We start from the raw sequence: 16792 nt of genomic DNA on the forward strand, positions 1-16792 counted from the left end.
TTAGACATACAGGTACTAAGTAACAAAATGTTCCAAAATGTACAAAAGGATTACCAGGTGTCCGTTAGAGGTACCCAGATCTCATCTAGTAAGTCTAGAAAGACTCCTGACAGAGTTGAGGTCTGGAATTTGCCTTGAAGTCCCATGGTCAGGGTCTGGCGTTCCTTACCATTTGGTCTACACTGAATGGATGTTCCAGGGACTGGTTTGGACTTAGGTTAATACTGGATCTTAAGTCTTGTATTTCAGTAGCCTCGAGCTGTTTTGCCCATAGTTCTGTACCGAGGTTCCTCTCTGAAGCTGTCTTCTGTCCATTGTATTTTAGGAAATCTGAATCTTCATACTCCTCATCCACCAGCATTTCCCGTTCTTCATCTATTTCTTCTGTTGTGGGTTTCAGAAATTCATGCATCTCCCATGACTCCTTCTCATGCTCATTGTCCTCATTATCATTTTGAGAAAGCTGAAATGTCCTTCCCAAGTTCAAATGCGGTTCATCAACAAGTTCTTCTTTAAAAGGTGTTTCATCTCTGAAACCCTGCATAAAACATTACAGGAATATAGATTTCACATTATGTTTCTTGCTAACTCCTTTAAAACTATGTTTTATGTTAGGCCCATATTAAAACTACATCCTGATTTTTAAAGAGATTATCTTCTACCTTTTGCATTTCCTAAAAGAAAAAAATCTGACTTATTTTAACACTAAAATTAAACATTGCTTTTTTTTTTTAATATAAAGAAATTTAAGTTGCACCACTTAGATATTTCTGGAGCCATTCAGAATAACTCATATAGAGTGAAAGCAGAGAATGAGAATTATTAAATAACACTAAAAAAATTCTACAGGAAAAAGTATCTATAAATCCAAGCTCCACAGTTGTCTGCTATATCACTTTATGAATGCACATGTATTTCCTACAATACCCCCAGCTAAATAAAAAAAAACAGTCTAAGGGTTTGCTTATGCAACGGTATCAACTGTAAAAAAAACCAGCCACAGTAGTGTGTGTTTCCCTGGGGTATTCCATACAATAGTTTCACCCAAGGGAAGAGGGGTAATGGATGACCCACATCAAAAAAAAAGGACATAATTGACTGTTCATTATTTAATACTCTGTTTACTGTTATTGCTTTAAAGCTCTTTTCTTCAGGCCATCACCTTTTAAATACCCTTTTCATCAGGTCACCATGCACTTGTGCCCAAACCTGATCTTCAAGGCACCAAAACCCCAAGCCCTGAAATCAACCTACAGATTCAGGGCTCCCTCGATCAAAACGTTTTCCTTTCTGCTTCCTGCCCCTTCCCGGGCTCCCCAAGGTACTTCACCATTTCTGACCTTTAGTGTCAGAATCCTGTTTTCTTAGGCTTGGACAACTGGAGAGGAAAAAAACCCCAGAGGCTGCCAAAATGTTCACATTGTTCAAGTGAGAGGCAGGAGAGAAAACAAAAGACAGGCAAGAGCATAAGGAAACAACGCAATAATAGAAGCTGGCATGAAAGCAGAACATTAGCAATACAGAAATTAGCACATTTTTCATAAGCATTAAACATTTCTTTAATCTATTTGACCTGTGTACCTCAATCTCAAAAAATACCCAGTCTGAAGAGATTCTAATTCTCTCCATCTTTATTTCATTTCACTTCACTTCCGCAGCATCCTTCTCCAAACACTTCTGCATGAGGTACCAACTTCATCGCTGTGTAAAACAGTCAACGTAGAACCACACAGCGATTTATTTGTGTTCTATCTCCCGATACAGCACTTGGATACATACAAGCACAGGCTGCTGCACTGCAGTAGCAGCCACTACCGATGGAACAGGGAATACTGCAAATGTGACAGTGAATTCTACTGTTGTACACAAAAACCTTCACATGCTTTTTTTTTTTTAAAGTCAGCTTTGTCAGCACTAGGCTAGTGCATAAGAAGCGTGGATGTCATCATGACACACCACTCTTGGCTCTTATACGAGGAGGCACAGTAACAAATGGATGGAAAATTCATACTACTGCTGTAAGTTGTCATCAATGCCGTCATACAGAGAGTAAAACAAAACACAAGCAAATACCTCCGCGCATATTTTGTACAAATTGATTGTTCCATTTTCTGTATTCACCAGGACTTGAAGATAAAATACTTTATTTAAAAATACTTAATAGCATGAGTTCTATTTAGGAGGCAGAGAAACAATATGAGCTGGCACAGGACTAATTGCTCTGCCAGGAACTCTCCACATGCACCCAGAAAACAAAAAATGCCATTTTACATCACGAAAATCAGTAAATATCACATCCAAGCTAATTTCTACATAGTATACATATATCTACATAGTATACATATATCTATCCTGCAATATTGCTCCTTTTCTAACAAACCATTTAGGCACTATAGATGTTTGTGTCCAGAGACAGGTAGACATACTTAGCAACAAGAAAATCTAGAATTTATTTTTATTACTGCGTTGCAGTTCTGGATGATGCTTTATGTACTGTCTTTTCTGGTCTACAAGGAATGTGTTTACCAGCATGAATTAATTTACAGAGTACATGAGAACAGATGAAAATTCAAAAATATCCACATCTCTCACTCAACATAGGTCAGCATTGCAATATTATTGCCTATTACCCTGGTATCCGGATTCTTCACTATCTTTAGTGCCTCATCCTCTCACAATAAACAGAATTATTTCTCAGAAAATAAGAAAGAGGAGAATTGAGGAAGAGAATAAAGAAATCACTCAAGACCACACAGAAAGTCTATAAAGAAGAACAGTTTGCCTTGCAAACTAGATGACTCTCTTGTTTTGCTTCTCTATAACAAAAAATGTTCTGCTTCCATATCTTACTTTCTTTGCAAAGCTGAACCAGCTACATATGATTGCTAATAAGGTAGCATTCCTATTTCATATCCAACATAACCCAAGGTATTTTAATGACATAATAAATTTGATAAGGAAGTCTGGGAACCGCATTGCTAAGTGCTTTGCACATGCTCAGTGTTGGCAATACAGTTAATATACAATTAGCTGTTTGAGTCTTTTTCAGAGGAAATCCAGCCCAAAGTCTATCCAACACAAGTCCTCTCTGAAGGACACTTTTTTTTACTTTAAAACATCATTTCCTATCTCTAGAAATTCAAGCTGAACCAAAAGAGTAACCAAATACCTGTGGTGCTTCAAGTAATATTGAAAAATTCTCTATTGGTTCTGGAGACACAGAGCTGGTTTCAACATTGCTGGAATCCATGCTGTGCATGTTCTTCTCCTCTTTGTTTTCAGCCTAAGGAATGTGATCAAAAAGATGACTCAGAAAACCAAAAACAACCCCACATTTTTAAATTAATTAAAAGGGAGAGGGAGAACCAGCCATTAAAAAAGAGATGGGAAAAAGTTACAGAATTCTAAAAAGGAAAGTCATAAATGAAGAAGGCAATGACAACAGCTTTTATTCTTTAAAGATATTAGTACAGATACAGTAAAAAATAAAGAGATGTGCAGGAAAGAAAGAAATACAAAGATATGAACAACAAAATATCACTCTTTAGAAAAGGAAAGCAGACATTTAACAGCCTTCCTATGTTCCTATTTCACCACTACTGTACCAGTTTGAATTACAAGCACTTTCTATTAGATGGTGCTTTACTTTAATTAATTTTGCCTGGGTGCCCTTGATGAACAATACTGCAGTGTTCTCAAGTCAACTGTCTGTTCCAAAGCCCTCATTCTAGAAAAAGGAAATTCTACTTGCATTTACAGTCTTGACTTCAAGCAGATTAGGTTTCTTTGACGTCAGTGGAGCTCAAGCAAGCACTTAGCAGCGTCCTGGAGCTAAATGGACTCAAGCACGTATTTAACTGATTCGCTGAATTGCTCGAGCCACAACAGACTTCTGCTCAGGGCCACCGGGCACATTCACAGACAAGGCTGATTATTCCACCTGGATGTTTTTCCAGGAGGAGCCCGAGGAAGCTGGTTTTCCAGTCAGACCTTTTGGACACGGAGCTGCCCATTTGCCAGCCATCCAGAATTTCTGGACATGTCGACACGTGTGCGGAGCAACTTAGTTGCTTTCCACATGCGTACATACTTCTGCCTTGAATTTCTGCTTCCCCCACTCCAAACACAGCAGCCCAACCTACACCTCATAGAATGAAACAAAAAAAAATGTTAAAATGAGTCCTTACCACCAAAGGCTTGCAGATTCCAAGAGAAACTGTACCCGGGGGCACAGACTTCAACACTTCCACGGCCTCTGCTAAAGTGGCGCTGTCCAAACATTTCTCATTTACAAACACCAAGCGGTCCCCTGGCAAAAGCTCGCCCCCACGGTCAGCTACGCCACCTGCCACCAGAGAGCTGATCACAATGGCTGTTCTGCTCGCATCCAAGGGATCCTGAGAAAAAAAAAATTTAAAAAAGGTCAAAGCTCCCAGAAAGATTATATTTTAAGCATGTAAAGAGCACTTAAGTACGTTCATCATCTAGTTCTACAGAACTGAAGCTTGCGGAGCTGTTCGAAAGGGCCAGTTACTACTAGCACCAAGACTTACAGTTAACAAAAAGAAAGGTTTGCAGTGGGAAGATTTTCTGTCGCTTTTCTAATCCATGAAGAAATGTAAAGAGCTGGAAGATGACTGATACCCTGCCTGCCCTTTCCTTCCACACACAGATCCGCCAGGCCAACCTGCACACGGAACAGCAACACTGGCACCGTTCCACCAGTCTGCAACATGCTGGTCCTCCACAAAACAACCCTGCTGCTTCCCATCCGAGAGCTTCATAGCAGCCAAACTGGTGTTAAAAGAAATCATTGCAAGACTAGAAATTTAATTTAAAATAGTATTAAAAAATCAAACCCAAAACATCCAAGAAATAGCAGTAAATAGTTGCCATATTACTGCTGTGTTTCTGCTTTGTCAAATCTGCGTGACAACTTACAGAAGACATTTTCTCCACCCACGAAGATTCGTAAACAGCAAATACATGGGACAGCAACAGAAGAGTAATTAAGACTATTGGTAAAGACAAGGAACACAGTGGTGCTGAATGCAAAGGAATATGAAGTAGAAAATATTATATACATTGGAGATGCTGTAAACTGATGAAAATATTTTCACTTCTTTTTCCCCTGGTATCAGCCTTTGCATTGTGTCATGTAGTACCATTTCTACCATGCATTCAGCCATTTAAAAATTCATCTTCAATCCAATGAAATTACTATAAGTTATTGTATAGTGGAAGAAAGATACTCAAAACAAGTTTATGGGGATTTTGTGTGTGTTTGTTTTTTGTGGGTTTGGTTGGTTGGGGTTTTTTGGTTTTGTTTTTTAAGATTAGAATTAGCCTCTCTTTCCCTTGCTCAGGGCTCATAAAGTTCAGAAATGCCCCTTGTACAGACTGGGGCTTTAAACGCATCATGTACTATTCTTCAGGACTTGCATCTTTTATTGAGGGCACGGGAGGGATAAAAAAATGGGCAAAATACAAATCACAAAGACCACCATGAATTCAGCACCTCAGTGTTAATTTGAAAACAGGAATGCTTTTTTAACTACACATTGCTTTCCAGGGGAGCCTTTTTTTTTTTAAAGGTGTGTGCAAACATATGAGGCAACAAATGTAAAATCCGTAAAATGTCTGAAAATAGAGAACTGAAACCAGAGTTCAGCAGGAAGAGCCATGCTGAAACTGAATTCAAGTAAACACATTACTAATAATTCCCTCCAGTTCTACTGCTTAATCCTGCTATTTTATAAGCTTCCCAAATGCCGGGTAGCTGCATTGTACGGAGAGGTTCCCTGGCGAGGATCACGCCTCGATAATCAAACCACGACGTGCTGGGTGCTGCTCTGCCCACAGAACCCACAGAGCACCGGGGAAACGGATTCCACTGATTTCAAATAGAAAAGCAAGTTATCCGTGTTCTGCACATGCTTTGGAAACGTTTACAAACAAACCCAAATAGAGGAAGTCCAGAAGAATCCAAAGGATTTCAAGATGTAAAAGAAAGTTTTTGCTTTCAGAGTGTTGAATTTTGAAAATGTAACGTTCCTGCTGCGCTTTGTGCAGGGAGTCAGCTCCACAAACCCTTGTGCTGCTGTCAGCCGAGCAAAAGAACACACGCCCCGCTGGACACAGACTTTGGAAACAGTTTTAATTTGGGGGTTTGCTCCAATGCAAAATATAAACAACCTTCTGGATTCCTTTGCAGAACCAGACTGGTGTTGAGAGGGCTGTTTTCGAGCAAGGACAGCACCGACTGCATTAGCAAGGCTTTGCTAATAGAATTAAACCAGCAAGTTTTCCTGTCACAGGCTTGTCTTGCCCCGGGAAGGAAAGTTTCTGCTGGTTCCCTAAATGGGTGAGCGCTCTCTCAGCAAAACTACACCTTTGCTGACACAACAGCTTTTATACTCTGACTTTTGCTGGCTTAGCTATATTGATTAATAAAAAACAAAACCAAAAAAACTAGCAAAACAAAACCAGCACTTGTCCTTACTGATGCAGATGAGCTGACAAAAATTTGCAAGTGAATGACTGGCCCAGTAATCATGGTGCTGCCTGAGAATGTGAGAGAACCAAGTTCAAATCCCTGCTCTGACCCAAAACTGCTCTTTTTTATGGGTTTGAGATCAGAACCACTTAAGTAGGACATGGGAATCTCACCATTAGCTGCTTCTATGCAGATATTCAAGGTCAGTAGCCTAACTACCACACTTCTGACACAAAACAGTCCTGTTTAAACTGAAGTTTCAACCAAAATAAAAACATTTTTCCTTCAATAAATCATCATGTTTTGGTAAGAGATAATTTAGCTGAAAAAGTGCTCCAACCAGCTTTAACCCTCATGCTAAAAATTAAATACTCGCAGTCCCTGTGCAGGACAAGGTCTGAGAGCAGTATAGTCATCACCGCTACTTTGCAACATGCAGGAGCAAAAGCCACATATTGGAATTGCTTCACAATGTGCAGCAGCAGAAAAAAAAACCCCAACAAAATCTTAAGAAAGCAGCCCCGTTTAATCAGGCAAATACTAACTAGGGGTTATAATTACACTGTGGTTTTCAAGCAGAGGGAGCTGTTGCACAGGAAGAGAAAGGCAACATGTAGTGCAGCCAGGAATGCAGGCAGTGCCGTTAGACCCTGAGTGTTTGTCACGAGTAGCTGCGAATCGCAACGCAATTGCTGTGAGGAACACCACAAAAGCCCCAAGTCAAGGCACAAACCTACCAAATTTCCAGGTGTAATCATTAATACCCTTTCCCTATAATTTAACATGAAGGCAGTTGCAGTGGCAGATTGCAGCGTGCTTTTCTTACCAAAAGGAACAACATTTTTCTTAAACCTCGCCTTAGGGTTTACGCTCCAACCCAAACGCACCCTAAAGAACAGTGTCTGCTACAACAACCCAGCAAACCCTGAATTCCTACTTATATCTTGGAAGCAGCAAGTGCTGCTGGATTGCGTGGGTTGTTGCCTTGTTTCTGAAAGGCAGCAGTGCTGGCAGCAGCCTGAAAACCAGATTCTTACCTCCTAAACTAACTACAAACCCCACGTTCACTCCCACAGCGCCCTGGCTTCGGGGCCACCTCCACACCAACAGAGCAGCTGGAGCTGTTACAGGTCAAAAACCAGAGTAACTGTGACTGTGCACCTACCATGGGGCTCTTGATTCAATCCACTTGGCTCATGCTAAGCCAGATAACAGTATTTTTTTTTTTTGGTCACTAGCAGTCAAAACCAGATTTCAGCCTCTGCCTTAAAGTGAAAGGCTCATTTACTCAGATGGAGTTTGCAGGCTGGGAAGAAACCCCTTCCCCAAGGCCAGAGCTAAGACACAGCAGTAATGGCACTCAGCTGGAATGCAAAAGTGACTCAACTTCCATAGAAATCACAGGAGTTTGCATTACAGCAGCAGGAGTGTGCACAGGACAGCCCCATACAATCTGGTCATCTTAAAATGGGCATGAGTGGGGCTTGGTACATTTAAAGAGGAACTTTAACTTTGGCTTACTGAAGGATACCTTTACACAAATTAATCATTTATGAGCCATGAGGAAAGGAATCAGACTGCAAAGTAAGGCTATCAGGAGACAAAACCTCTCAACTCACAAGTACTGACACAAGTTGTTTTAAAAAAAATAATTACATGTAAAAAAAAAAGCCACTTGTATGAATGCTGAAGATTGGCCACTGCCATGCAGCAGCAGCCCAGGACACTGGCCTCCAGGTAACCTGGTAAGGAACTTGTACATGGTAGCTCTTGTATTCTCCTTTGTGCTTGAGCCAGCCAAAGAGTGTATGAACTTGTTTAAAATAGTCACAATTTATTCATACTTAGCAGACCATATATTTAACTATGTTGAACCATAGGTTTTCCCTTCCCCTCTACTGCTCCTCATCAAAATCCACAAAATGTTTCCTGGAGTCCAGGTGTCAAATTTTTCTTCTTATTTTCAGAGGCTCATTTGTTCTGGATTCATTTAGCAGTGCAAAGAGTCAAGCAGGGGCCACTGCAGTTGCTGCCTCTGGGATCCCTGGATTCAGAGCAGTATGAAGCCTCTTAAAAACCTGAGCTCTGCTAAAACGTTAAGAGTCCCAGGAGCACCAAGCTAACAGAGTCCTGCGTGCAATGCTGCTGGACAGCATAGTTCTATTGTGGCTTCAAGTGAGGGCTTCAAGCTTGCCGTGTGCACTGAAGATTTACCCTCTTTAAGCTATCACAACAGATCCTTAGGACGCAAATCTAGGAATATAACCAATGCAGCTTACCTCTGTTCGTCACTGGAAAATTAATACGATGATAACCAACTGCTTCTTCCACTGACCTCAGCAACATGTGAGGTTTCCGCAGCAGCCAAGAGAGGGCACTCCAGGCCAGCCAAGCACTGCCAGACACTTCCATGCCCTGACCAGTCCATCTGTCTGTCTGTCCAGCCCCAGCAGAGCCTTTGCTGTGTGCTGAGGATGGGGAGCAGCCCCTCCTGTGCAGCAGGACTGTAGCTCTAGCTCAATCGGGTGTAAGCAGCTACCACGTTTTCTGGGGTTTTGTTTGTGTTTTCCTTTTTTTAAAGGTTCATATGAAAATGTAAGACAAAGCTGCGGGTGACTGACATTTACTGAGCAAAGTCACTCTCACTTAGTTACAGGCTATATTAGTTTTGGCATCACTGAAGATCTAAATTCAGCTAGCCTGACTTCCTAGAATATTTCAGCTTTCTTCAAGCAACAAACTGCCTGCTGCCACAAAAACACTCCTCCAAAAACACACATCAAAAATAGCATGGCAGAGGATCCCAAAAGAAACAGTTTGGAACTTTTTTTCCTGTACCAATTTTGATTTATCTGAACAATTTTACAAGTGCCAATTTGTGTACTGCAGGTTTCTGTGAGAGAGCCAAAACAAACACATGTTAGAGCTCAGAGGTCAGAGCAACCCAGCTTCATTACATTTTGCATGGGACCACTTCCAGGTCTAACATACATATCCATATTTAAAACTCTTCAGTTTGCAAGTGAATAAGATACCAGACTGAAAGACTCAAACACAACACTGCAGCATACTGTACAAGGAACATACACACTTCAACAGTTAAACGGACCAAAAGTATTTTACGTTCGTCTTACTATTACATAGAACAAAGGCAGAACTGCACGTGAAGTCATTTACCTGGATGCTCAATGTTGTGAAGTTACTCAAAATACCCATCTGTGCCCCATTCCCTATGCAGAGCCACCCTCCACACACACCAGCAACACCAACCGGATGCAAGAGCCAAGAGTGATAAACAACCTGCAGCCTTTGCAAAAGGCACCAAGTATTTTGCAACAGAAGAAGAGAGGAAGAAACACATGTGAGTGAGGTCCAACTCCCTCCTTAGCATGGCCTCAATTTAGGATTGAGACTCAAGGTCCAAACCTCCTGTACATTCACTCCAGCATACTTGCAGCAATTGGCCATAGGAACTGCCAAAGGTGCTCTAAAGCCTGAAAAAAAATCTGAGAAAGTGCTCGACTAGTTTCTGTTAGATCCACTGCATGGGCAATCAGACTGAAATTCAAAGCGTTTAAGACTTGTTTCTGCCTCTTCTGCTTGTATGAGCTTGCAGTCAGCAGGGCTGCTTAGGATGAAGACTACACAGTGCCCAGGCTCCGGCCGTACCAAAGAAATAAACTACAGCCTGATGTGCTGAAGTAATACAAACTTAAATACAGAATGGTATTCAAGGAGGAACGCTCAACTTTTCTGTGAAGTAAGCCAAAGCACTGGAAATAAAACCTAAGTATTTATTGATCTGCAGTGAGGGAATAAAGCGATGAATTGCAGAAGCTCTAGGGCGCAGCCAGCATTAATCAAAACCTCCGTTATGGGAAATGTCAGCAAAGAAACAGGAATTCACAAAGAAAGTAAAGAAAAACATAAATAAACAAACCTTACAGATCCATACCCAAAGGATGAGAGAGAAGAGCCAAGTAAGTAGGTGGCACAAAGGGTTTCCCACACCAGGCTTTCATCACATGCAATGCAAAGCCCTATGGGTCTTCTACAGCAAGGAGGAACGACCGGAACCTGCACAGGGCTGGCAGAGCCAGCGAGCACCACACAAAAATTCATCAGCAGCAGAGATGGGACAAAAGTGCCTCCAGGGAAGCATCAAAAGAAAAAGATCTTCCCCACTATTGCTCCTCTCGAATGAACAGATCAAAGATAGGTACCAGCTATGGTAGTTTTGAAAGTGTCACTGCAGTGGACTCAGGTGCTTGTAGCTATCTTTTAATTTATCAAACTTCTCAATCAACCTAAAGGTTTCATCTGACTTTCATATTTGCTCTCAACAGAGCTGAAGTCACAGGGATTACATTCATTAGACTCTCTTGATATCTTATACTTTCAGACCTTCCAGCTCCAGAAAAAACACACTCAATGCTGACTACAGGGAAAAGCCACAGAGATAAGGAAAAAAAACCCTGAACTCATAAGGAAATGGAGGAAAGCCACTGTGTAGATGAGATAAAGACGGGGGAAAGACATGTGGGAATAAAGAAAAAAACACCAAGAAGCCAAGGGAAAAGTTATAAATGGTATCACACCTACATAACCTGCACTCAGTGCTCTTAATGCACATTCTGAGTTTGATCAGCTTTCGGGTTCAAACAATCCCTGAAGTAAAAATCCATGAAGCCCACAGGCTGTGCAAGTGCAGTAGGTGTTTTCAAACAAACCAGAGCTCTCTGCACAGAGAGCCTGCACCATTAAACACATTAACTGTGGAAAATTTGCTACAGAAAAAACTGCAAAAGAAAGGTGGGGAGACTGGACAGGCCATTTGTCTTGCAATAAGGACCTGCAAACAGTGACCTGGCCCAAGGAAGACTTGGAACAATGTGCATGGTGAAGACAGAGGGTCAGGCAAAACTGTGAAATACAGTGAGAACAGAAAAAAACCCTCCGAACTACAGCAGCACTGTTTGGATTAGGGGAGCAGCATCTTCCAGAAGGGCGAGGTATTAAGAAAACAGAATACCTCATAACTTCCTCAAGTTTTCAGAATTCTTCACACTTATCCATCAGCAAACAATATACACCTCAAATCTCATCAGTTCAGAACAACAGATTCAGAGCTGTCTCCGTTGAGCTTTTACACGCCCATTGCTCCATCGTCTCCACATGCTTGCTGAAAGACCAGCACGGCTTTTATAATAGATAAACAGCATCCAACTGCAGAGTTTCCTCTAGTCTCATCCACATTACCTTGTCCTTGCTGAGATTTGCCAAGTGTTTAACAGAAAATCTAGCTGCGGTTTTGTCCCTTTAAATTCTCACCTTCTCTTGCAGGAAGATAATTGTGGAATAATAATGAATTTCTTTGGTTTTGTGGTGGTTTTTTTTGTTTGTTTGTTTTTATTAAAAAACATTGCTCTTAGCAGGAAATGAAAAAACAACCAGATCGGTAGAATTTGGGGGAACAGAGAAAACATTTCTATGGGTTAACAATAATAATACTGCTTAGTATTTATTTCAAGGAGATGAGACAAACCAAAGAAAAACAGATGTTCTCAGTAATGCTCCAGTTTCTCTGCAAACTCAGGTATTGTCCAGAGGCTGTCACAGCACACACAGGACAGGAGGGCACCCCCAGGTTATGTCGCTGTACACAAGATTCCTTCCTCACTTCTCACTTCAAGAGTCAGATCATGACCCCCCCCCGGCTCCATGTTAGGACATGCCCAAGCCCTAACGTGACTCCCTGCAGCCTAGTTCTCCAGCTCCTCCAGCTCAGCAGCTACTCCTTCCTGTCTGTATCTCACGCTGAGATACACAGTCTCTTTGATTTCTTATTAAAGCGGTTTCTGGTCCCCTAATGCTTTTAGTACTGCTGCAGTGAGGTTTTGGAAACCACTCATCACGAACGCCCTAGAAACTTGACCAGGAATGTGCTCAATTGCATTCACCAAGCTCTTCCATCCTGAAAAGTAGTATTAAGCTGAACTCCAAGAGAATTTTTCAAAAAGCTACATTGAATTCAATTCATGACACACTATTAAGAATTATTTTACGAATGAAACAGCTTAATATGATTTAAAGGATGCAGAACTTTCACATAGGGGGAGAGGAGCAAATCCTCCGTGAGATGAGTACCAACACAGTTGGTACTGAGGCTGACAGAACTTTGATGTTAATGAATGTGGATGGGTTGTAGAAATGGGAGAAAAGCTGCCTTTATCAGTTTTCCCAGTACCAAGCTGATAGCCATTGTAAAACCACTTTTTAATACAGCTGTGCAGCTTTTGCCAATAAGCCACAGGTTTCCATCACATGGTCAGGTGAAAATGTGCTTAACAAGGACATGAATATGCTTCTTTGTTCATAACAAACTTATCACAAGACAGACAAAGCTCAAATTATCTCAAGAGGGCAAATGTTCAGCTAGCAACATGTCAAAGCATTCCAGCCCACATATTGCTGTTGAACAGTCCAAAAAGAAAAAAATATAATCTAGTTGAATACCATCTTCTACAAATAAGAAGTCAGTTTGCTTTTTTGTAACTCTACATCTGGAGCCTGTTTGTTTGGAGTATAAAGAGGAAAGATATTTGGAGACACTTAAATTGCTTCACTTCCTGCCATGAATGACTATGCAGTGATTTTGTTATAAAGAAGAAAACAATTGTTTCACATGCTCCCTGGGAGAAGGACAAAACATAATCTGCTGAACGCGCAGCATAAAAAAATAATTCAGTGCAACACTAAGAAAAAACTGCTAATGATAACGAGGATAAGCCCAGGAATATGGCAGCTGTGGAATCCCTATCACCAGGCTACAGTAAGAACCCCTTCAGCACTGATTTCAGGCTGTTTCAGGTCTGGGTAACGTGAAGCTCACCCAGGGCTGATGTGCCTGTTCCAGCTTCCATGGACGAGCAGATATTTACAGGGCCCACCTGGAGCAGGTGAGGCTGGGAGCTCTTCCAGCAGGTCTGCCGGGCAGCCGGCACTCGGGAATCACCTTTGAAATAAAACAGAAGCAGAATCTCCCAGGCACGGCGAAGAGTTATGTGAAACATCAGCCCTCTCTATTCCAACCCTCGCCCGCTACAGTTTCACGCACTTGGAAACAGCTGCTTTAAAATACTCTGACTTCAAAGCAGAGTGAATTAAGCTCCACATAAAGTCCATTCAGCTTTTTCTTTAATTTGATAAAAGCTCATCAGACCATTTGAGTTCCCTTCTGGTCAATACTGCCTCAAGAAATCTGCAATTCAGCTACCTGTGGTTTTTGCAATATTTCTGTAAAACATCGCTGACAGAATCTGCCGGCCTGCACGTGCCAGGTCTTTGGTAAACACTGTTTCAGGGCCACTCAAAGTACTTTTTTTTTTCTATTGTAGTCTCTTCTTTTTCTATAGAAGTCTCCATCTTGTGTGGTTTTTCTTGCTTTCACGCCCTGCGATCACCATCATTTTTATACAGCATTTCTCCTCTATTTCACCCTGATGCCTTTTTCAGTTTTCATTTCATTCCAAGAAAAAGGACTGGTCCCAATAACAATGACTTAGCTCTTGACTTTCTGGCTAGGAGGTTGAGCTTTAGGCTAGACAAAGTTACCGTTAAGCTAGACACTTTCACCTCTATTGACAAAGAACAATAAATAGGTTTACCATAGGCCCCTGCATCACAGCTGATCCCAGAGCACTCTACAAACAGTGCACTGGGTCCCCCATTCACCATCAAAACATACTTGCCGCTAACTGTGCCAGCAACACTACATAAAAGTTAGTTAAGAGGTGAAAAAGAGAGCAACCCCTCCAAGTGAAATTACAAGGAAATTAAGGGAGGTACAGCTTATTACTTCACGGAGAAGTTGGCCCGAAGTCTGAACAGCACACCTTTTTAATGGCCAAGAGGGGGGCAGGGTCCCTGTTTGAGATGGAATCACCAGCACCGCAATGCTGCCCCTCTGGGCTCCGCTTGGCACCATGTGTTATCAGCTGAAAATGCCCATCACGCAGAGCCCATCAGCACCGCTGCTGCTGCCGCTCCTTCCGCAGGCTTCTCAGAGCGTTATCAAGAAAAAGCAGTGCCCAGCCTAAGAGCTTTGACAAGATCCCAACACAGCAGTGACAATAGGAAAATACGCAGAAGATTTCACTCTAAGACCTCTTCCGTGTTTCTTATTTAAATAAGCCATCACACCAGGTGACAAATCCAGTGAAACTGATCATTTCAAGAATACAAAGGATCAGCCTCCCCATCTACCTCCTCTCTCGCCAAGTATTGACCTTGCTAGCAAAGCAGCAGCCTCAAAGATTCTAGATATAATTACTCATTAGGACATTCAGCAAGGGGAAAAAGGATATTTTTTTTTAATACATAGGGATCATGTGAAGCTGAACAGTATCTTATATAAATACAGTCTTGTTACAATAAAAAGTTCAAGTCTGTGTTGCTCTAGTGGTATCCCAAAGTTTTCAAAGCATGTGTACAATTCTTCCAGAAGTACCTGACTAGGAAAAAAGAAGGCTCTGTTTCAAGCATTTAAATCCCTAAAGACAGACAAAAGAAAACACAGGACAAAGTAGAAATACTATTGATTAGGCATAATTGGTATAATTAATTTGTAATTAGTTCATTAAAATATATAGGCATTGGAATTATGCTTGTACATTTCTGGGAATATCATGCAAGTCACTTGGGATATGCTTATCATTTATTTGATAGATGAAACATTATTAGAAAGACAGCCCATTAAAAATTAATATACCGGAGTAATAATATCTCGATCTCAGCATTTGGTTTTCTACATACTCAGATTCCTATTCTACCTCATGAAGAGTTTTTCTTTCTGCTGTTTTTCAGAGCGTGACTTGGGAAGCACAGCTTTCTAGCCAACTGAGGCCCAACACCCTTTACACCACGTAGTCAGGCTTGAGAAAACAAAGAGACAAATATCATAAATTATATAGGACGAGGGTATTCAGCATCGTACCTAATTCTATAATCGAAATTAGGATGAAAAGGTAAAAAGCCTCTCATGTCCCTCTTTCCTCCTGTAACGTTACTTCACTGTTCCTGCTGATCTTTCTGAAGTCCTGCTGGTATTTTTGAAGTGACATTTTAACCAACAGCTACAGAGATAATGTGATCTTAAAAACCCGGGGTACAGTCCCATCACCTCCAGGTTGGGAGCATCACACCAAAGCTTCCTTGAACATCTGTGAGGGTCAGAGAGAACAAGTCAGCGCTTAGGAGGGCGATTCTGAGCACCACAAATAGACCTTCTGCTCAGAATCTCCTCGTAAAAAGCATTTTCCTCTCCATCCTGCCTCCATCAACACTAATAGGAGCCTAGAAAGGTTGGTCCCTCACTCATCAACCTCACGTAGATACAAGCAGCTTGGCCACATGAATACTCATCTTCATTAAAAAAATCGTATGATTACTGAAAACAGGCAAAATCAACCGCAGGTATATAGTGCATGCAGCGCTCTTTACCATTATAAGGCTTGAGACTTATTTTGCAAAGAGAAAAGTATGTGTCTAAAAAAAAATAGCTTTCATTTTTCTAAAAGGGTAACATTGCAAAAAGAAATACAGCAAACAGAGTCAGGTCTCCAGGTCCTTTAAGCCACAATTAAACACTTAACTGTACTTTTGTGCATCTCAGCAAATCTGCTTTAGGAATTCCAAACAGTCTCTCAGGAACCACATACTTTTTTTCCTCCCATCTCCAATCTAGCATGGACAATTATTTATTTTCTTTGCCCTGCTCTCAAGAATGTGATGGATGTATTTACATAAACACACACAGAGTCACAGATATCTCTCTATAAAAATTAATCTGCAGATGATGAAAAGTGTAAAAGATCTAAGAGGCAAATCCCAAACAAAAGAGCATACTTTATACATAAATATCTCAAAATTATAAAGATCTGAGATTAAGTGGTTTACCACTCATTTAGAATTGATTAGAATGTATTTAAATTTAGCTGAAAGTACCACAACATTGCTCATGTATTTGCATCTGCGAATAAGTAAATAAAAAGCCTGTTATTAAAGCCTTCATTAATTCTGATTATATGAGAACTTAAAAGCAAATCTGTGTATTACTGCTCTGTAAAGACTCCCAGCAACTCTACAGTAAAGCTGGCACTGCCACCCAACATGTGTCAGCGAAAATGACTAACAGGATCTATTTTCAGTAATCTTAAATCACACTGCTAAAATATAGAATTAATGGTTTTTCATAATACTTCAAATATTTTTTTTTATTCTAATTCATTCCCAATT

The 16792-nt window shown here is 41.0% G+C and overlaps 1 protein-coding gene across 7 annotated transcripts in view; it reads right to left on the reverse strand.

The window, feature by feature from the left end:
* The window catches only part of PATJ (PATJ crumbs cell polarity complex component), a 149032-nt gene that overhangs the window by 91870 nt on the left and 40370 nt on the right, over positions 1–16792 (reverse strand). For all 7 annotated transcript variants that reach the window (XM_065070904.1, XM_065070899.1, XM_065070902.1 and 4 more), the window contains 3 exons: positions 4188–4397; positions 3170–3283; positions 170–538 (listed from right to left, as the gene is read on the reverse strand). In XM_065070904.1, the coding sequence (XP_064926976.1) occupies positions 170–538; positions 3170–3283; positions 4188–4397 (693 nt within the window). The remainder of the gene's footprint in view (positions 1–169; positions 539–3169; positions 3284–4187; positions 4398–16792) is intronic.

This window comes from Columba livia, chromosome 8 (assembly GCF_036013475.1).
Source record: "Columba livia isolate bColLiv1 breed racing homer chromosome 8, bColLiv1.pat.W.v2, whole genome shotgun sequence".
Taxonomy (NCBI): domain Eukaryota; kingdom Metazoa; phylum Chordata; class Aves; order Columbiformes; family Columbidae; genus Columba; species Columba livia.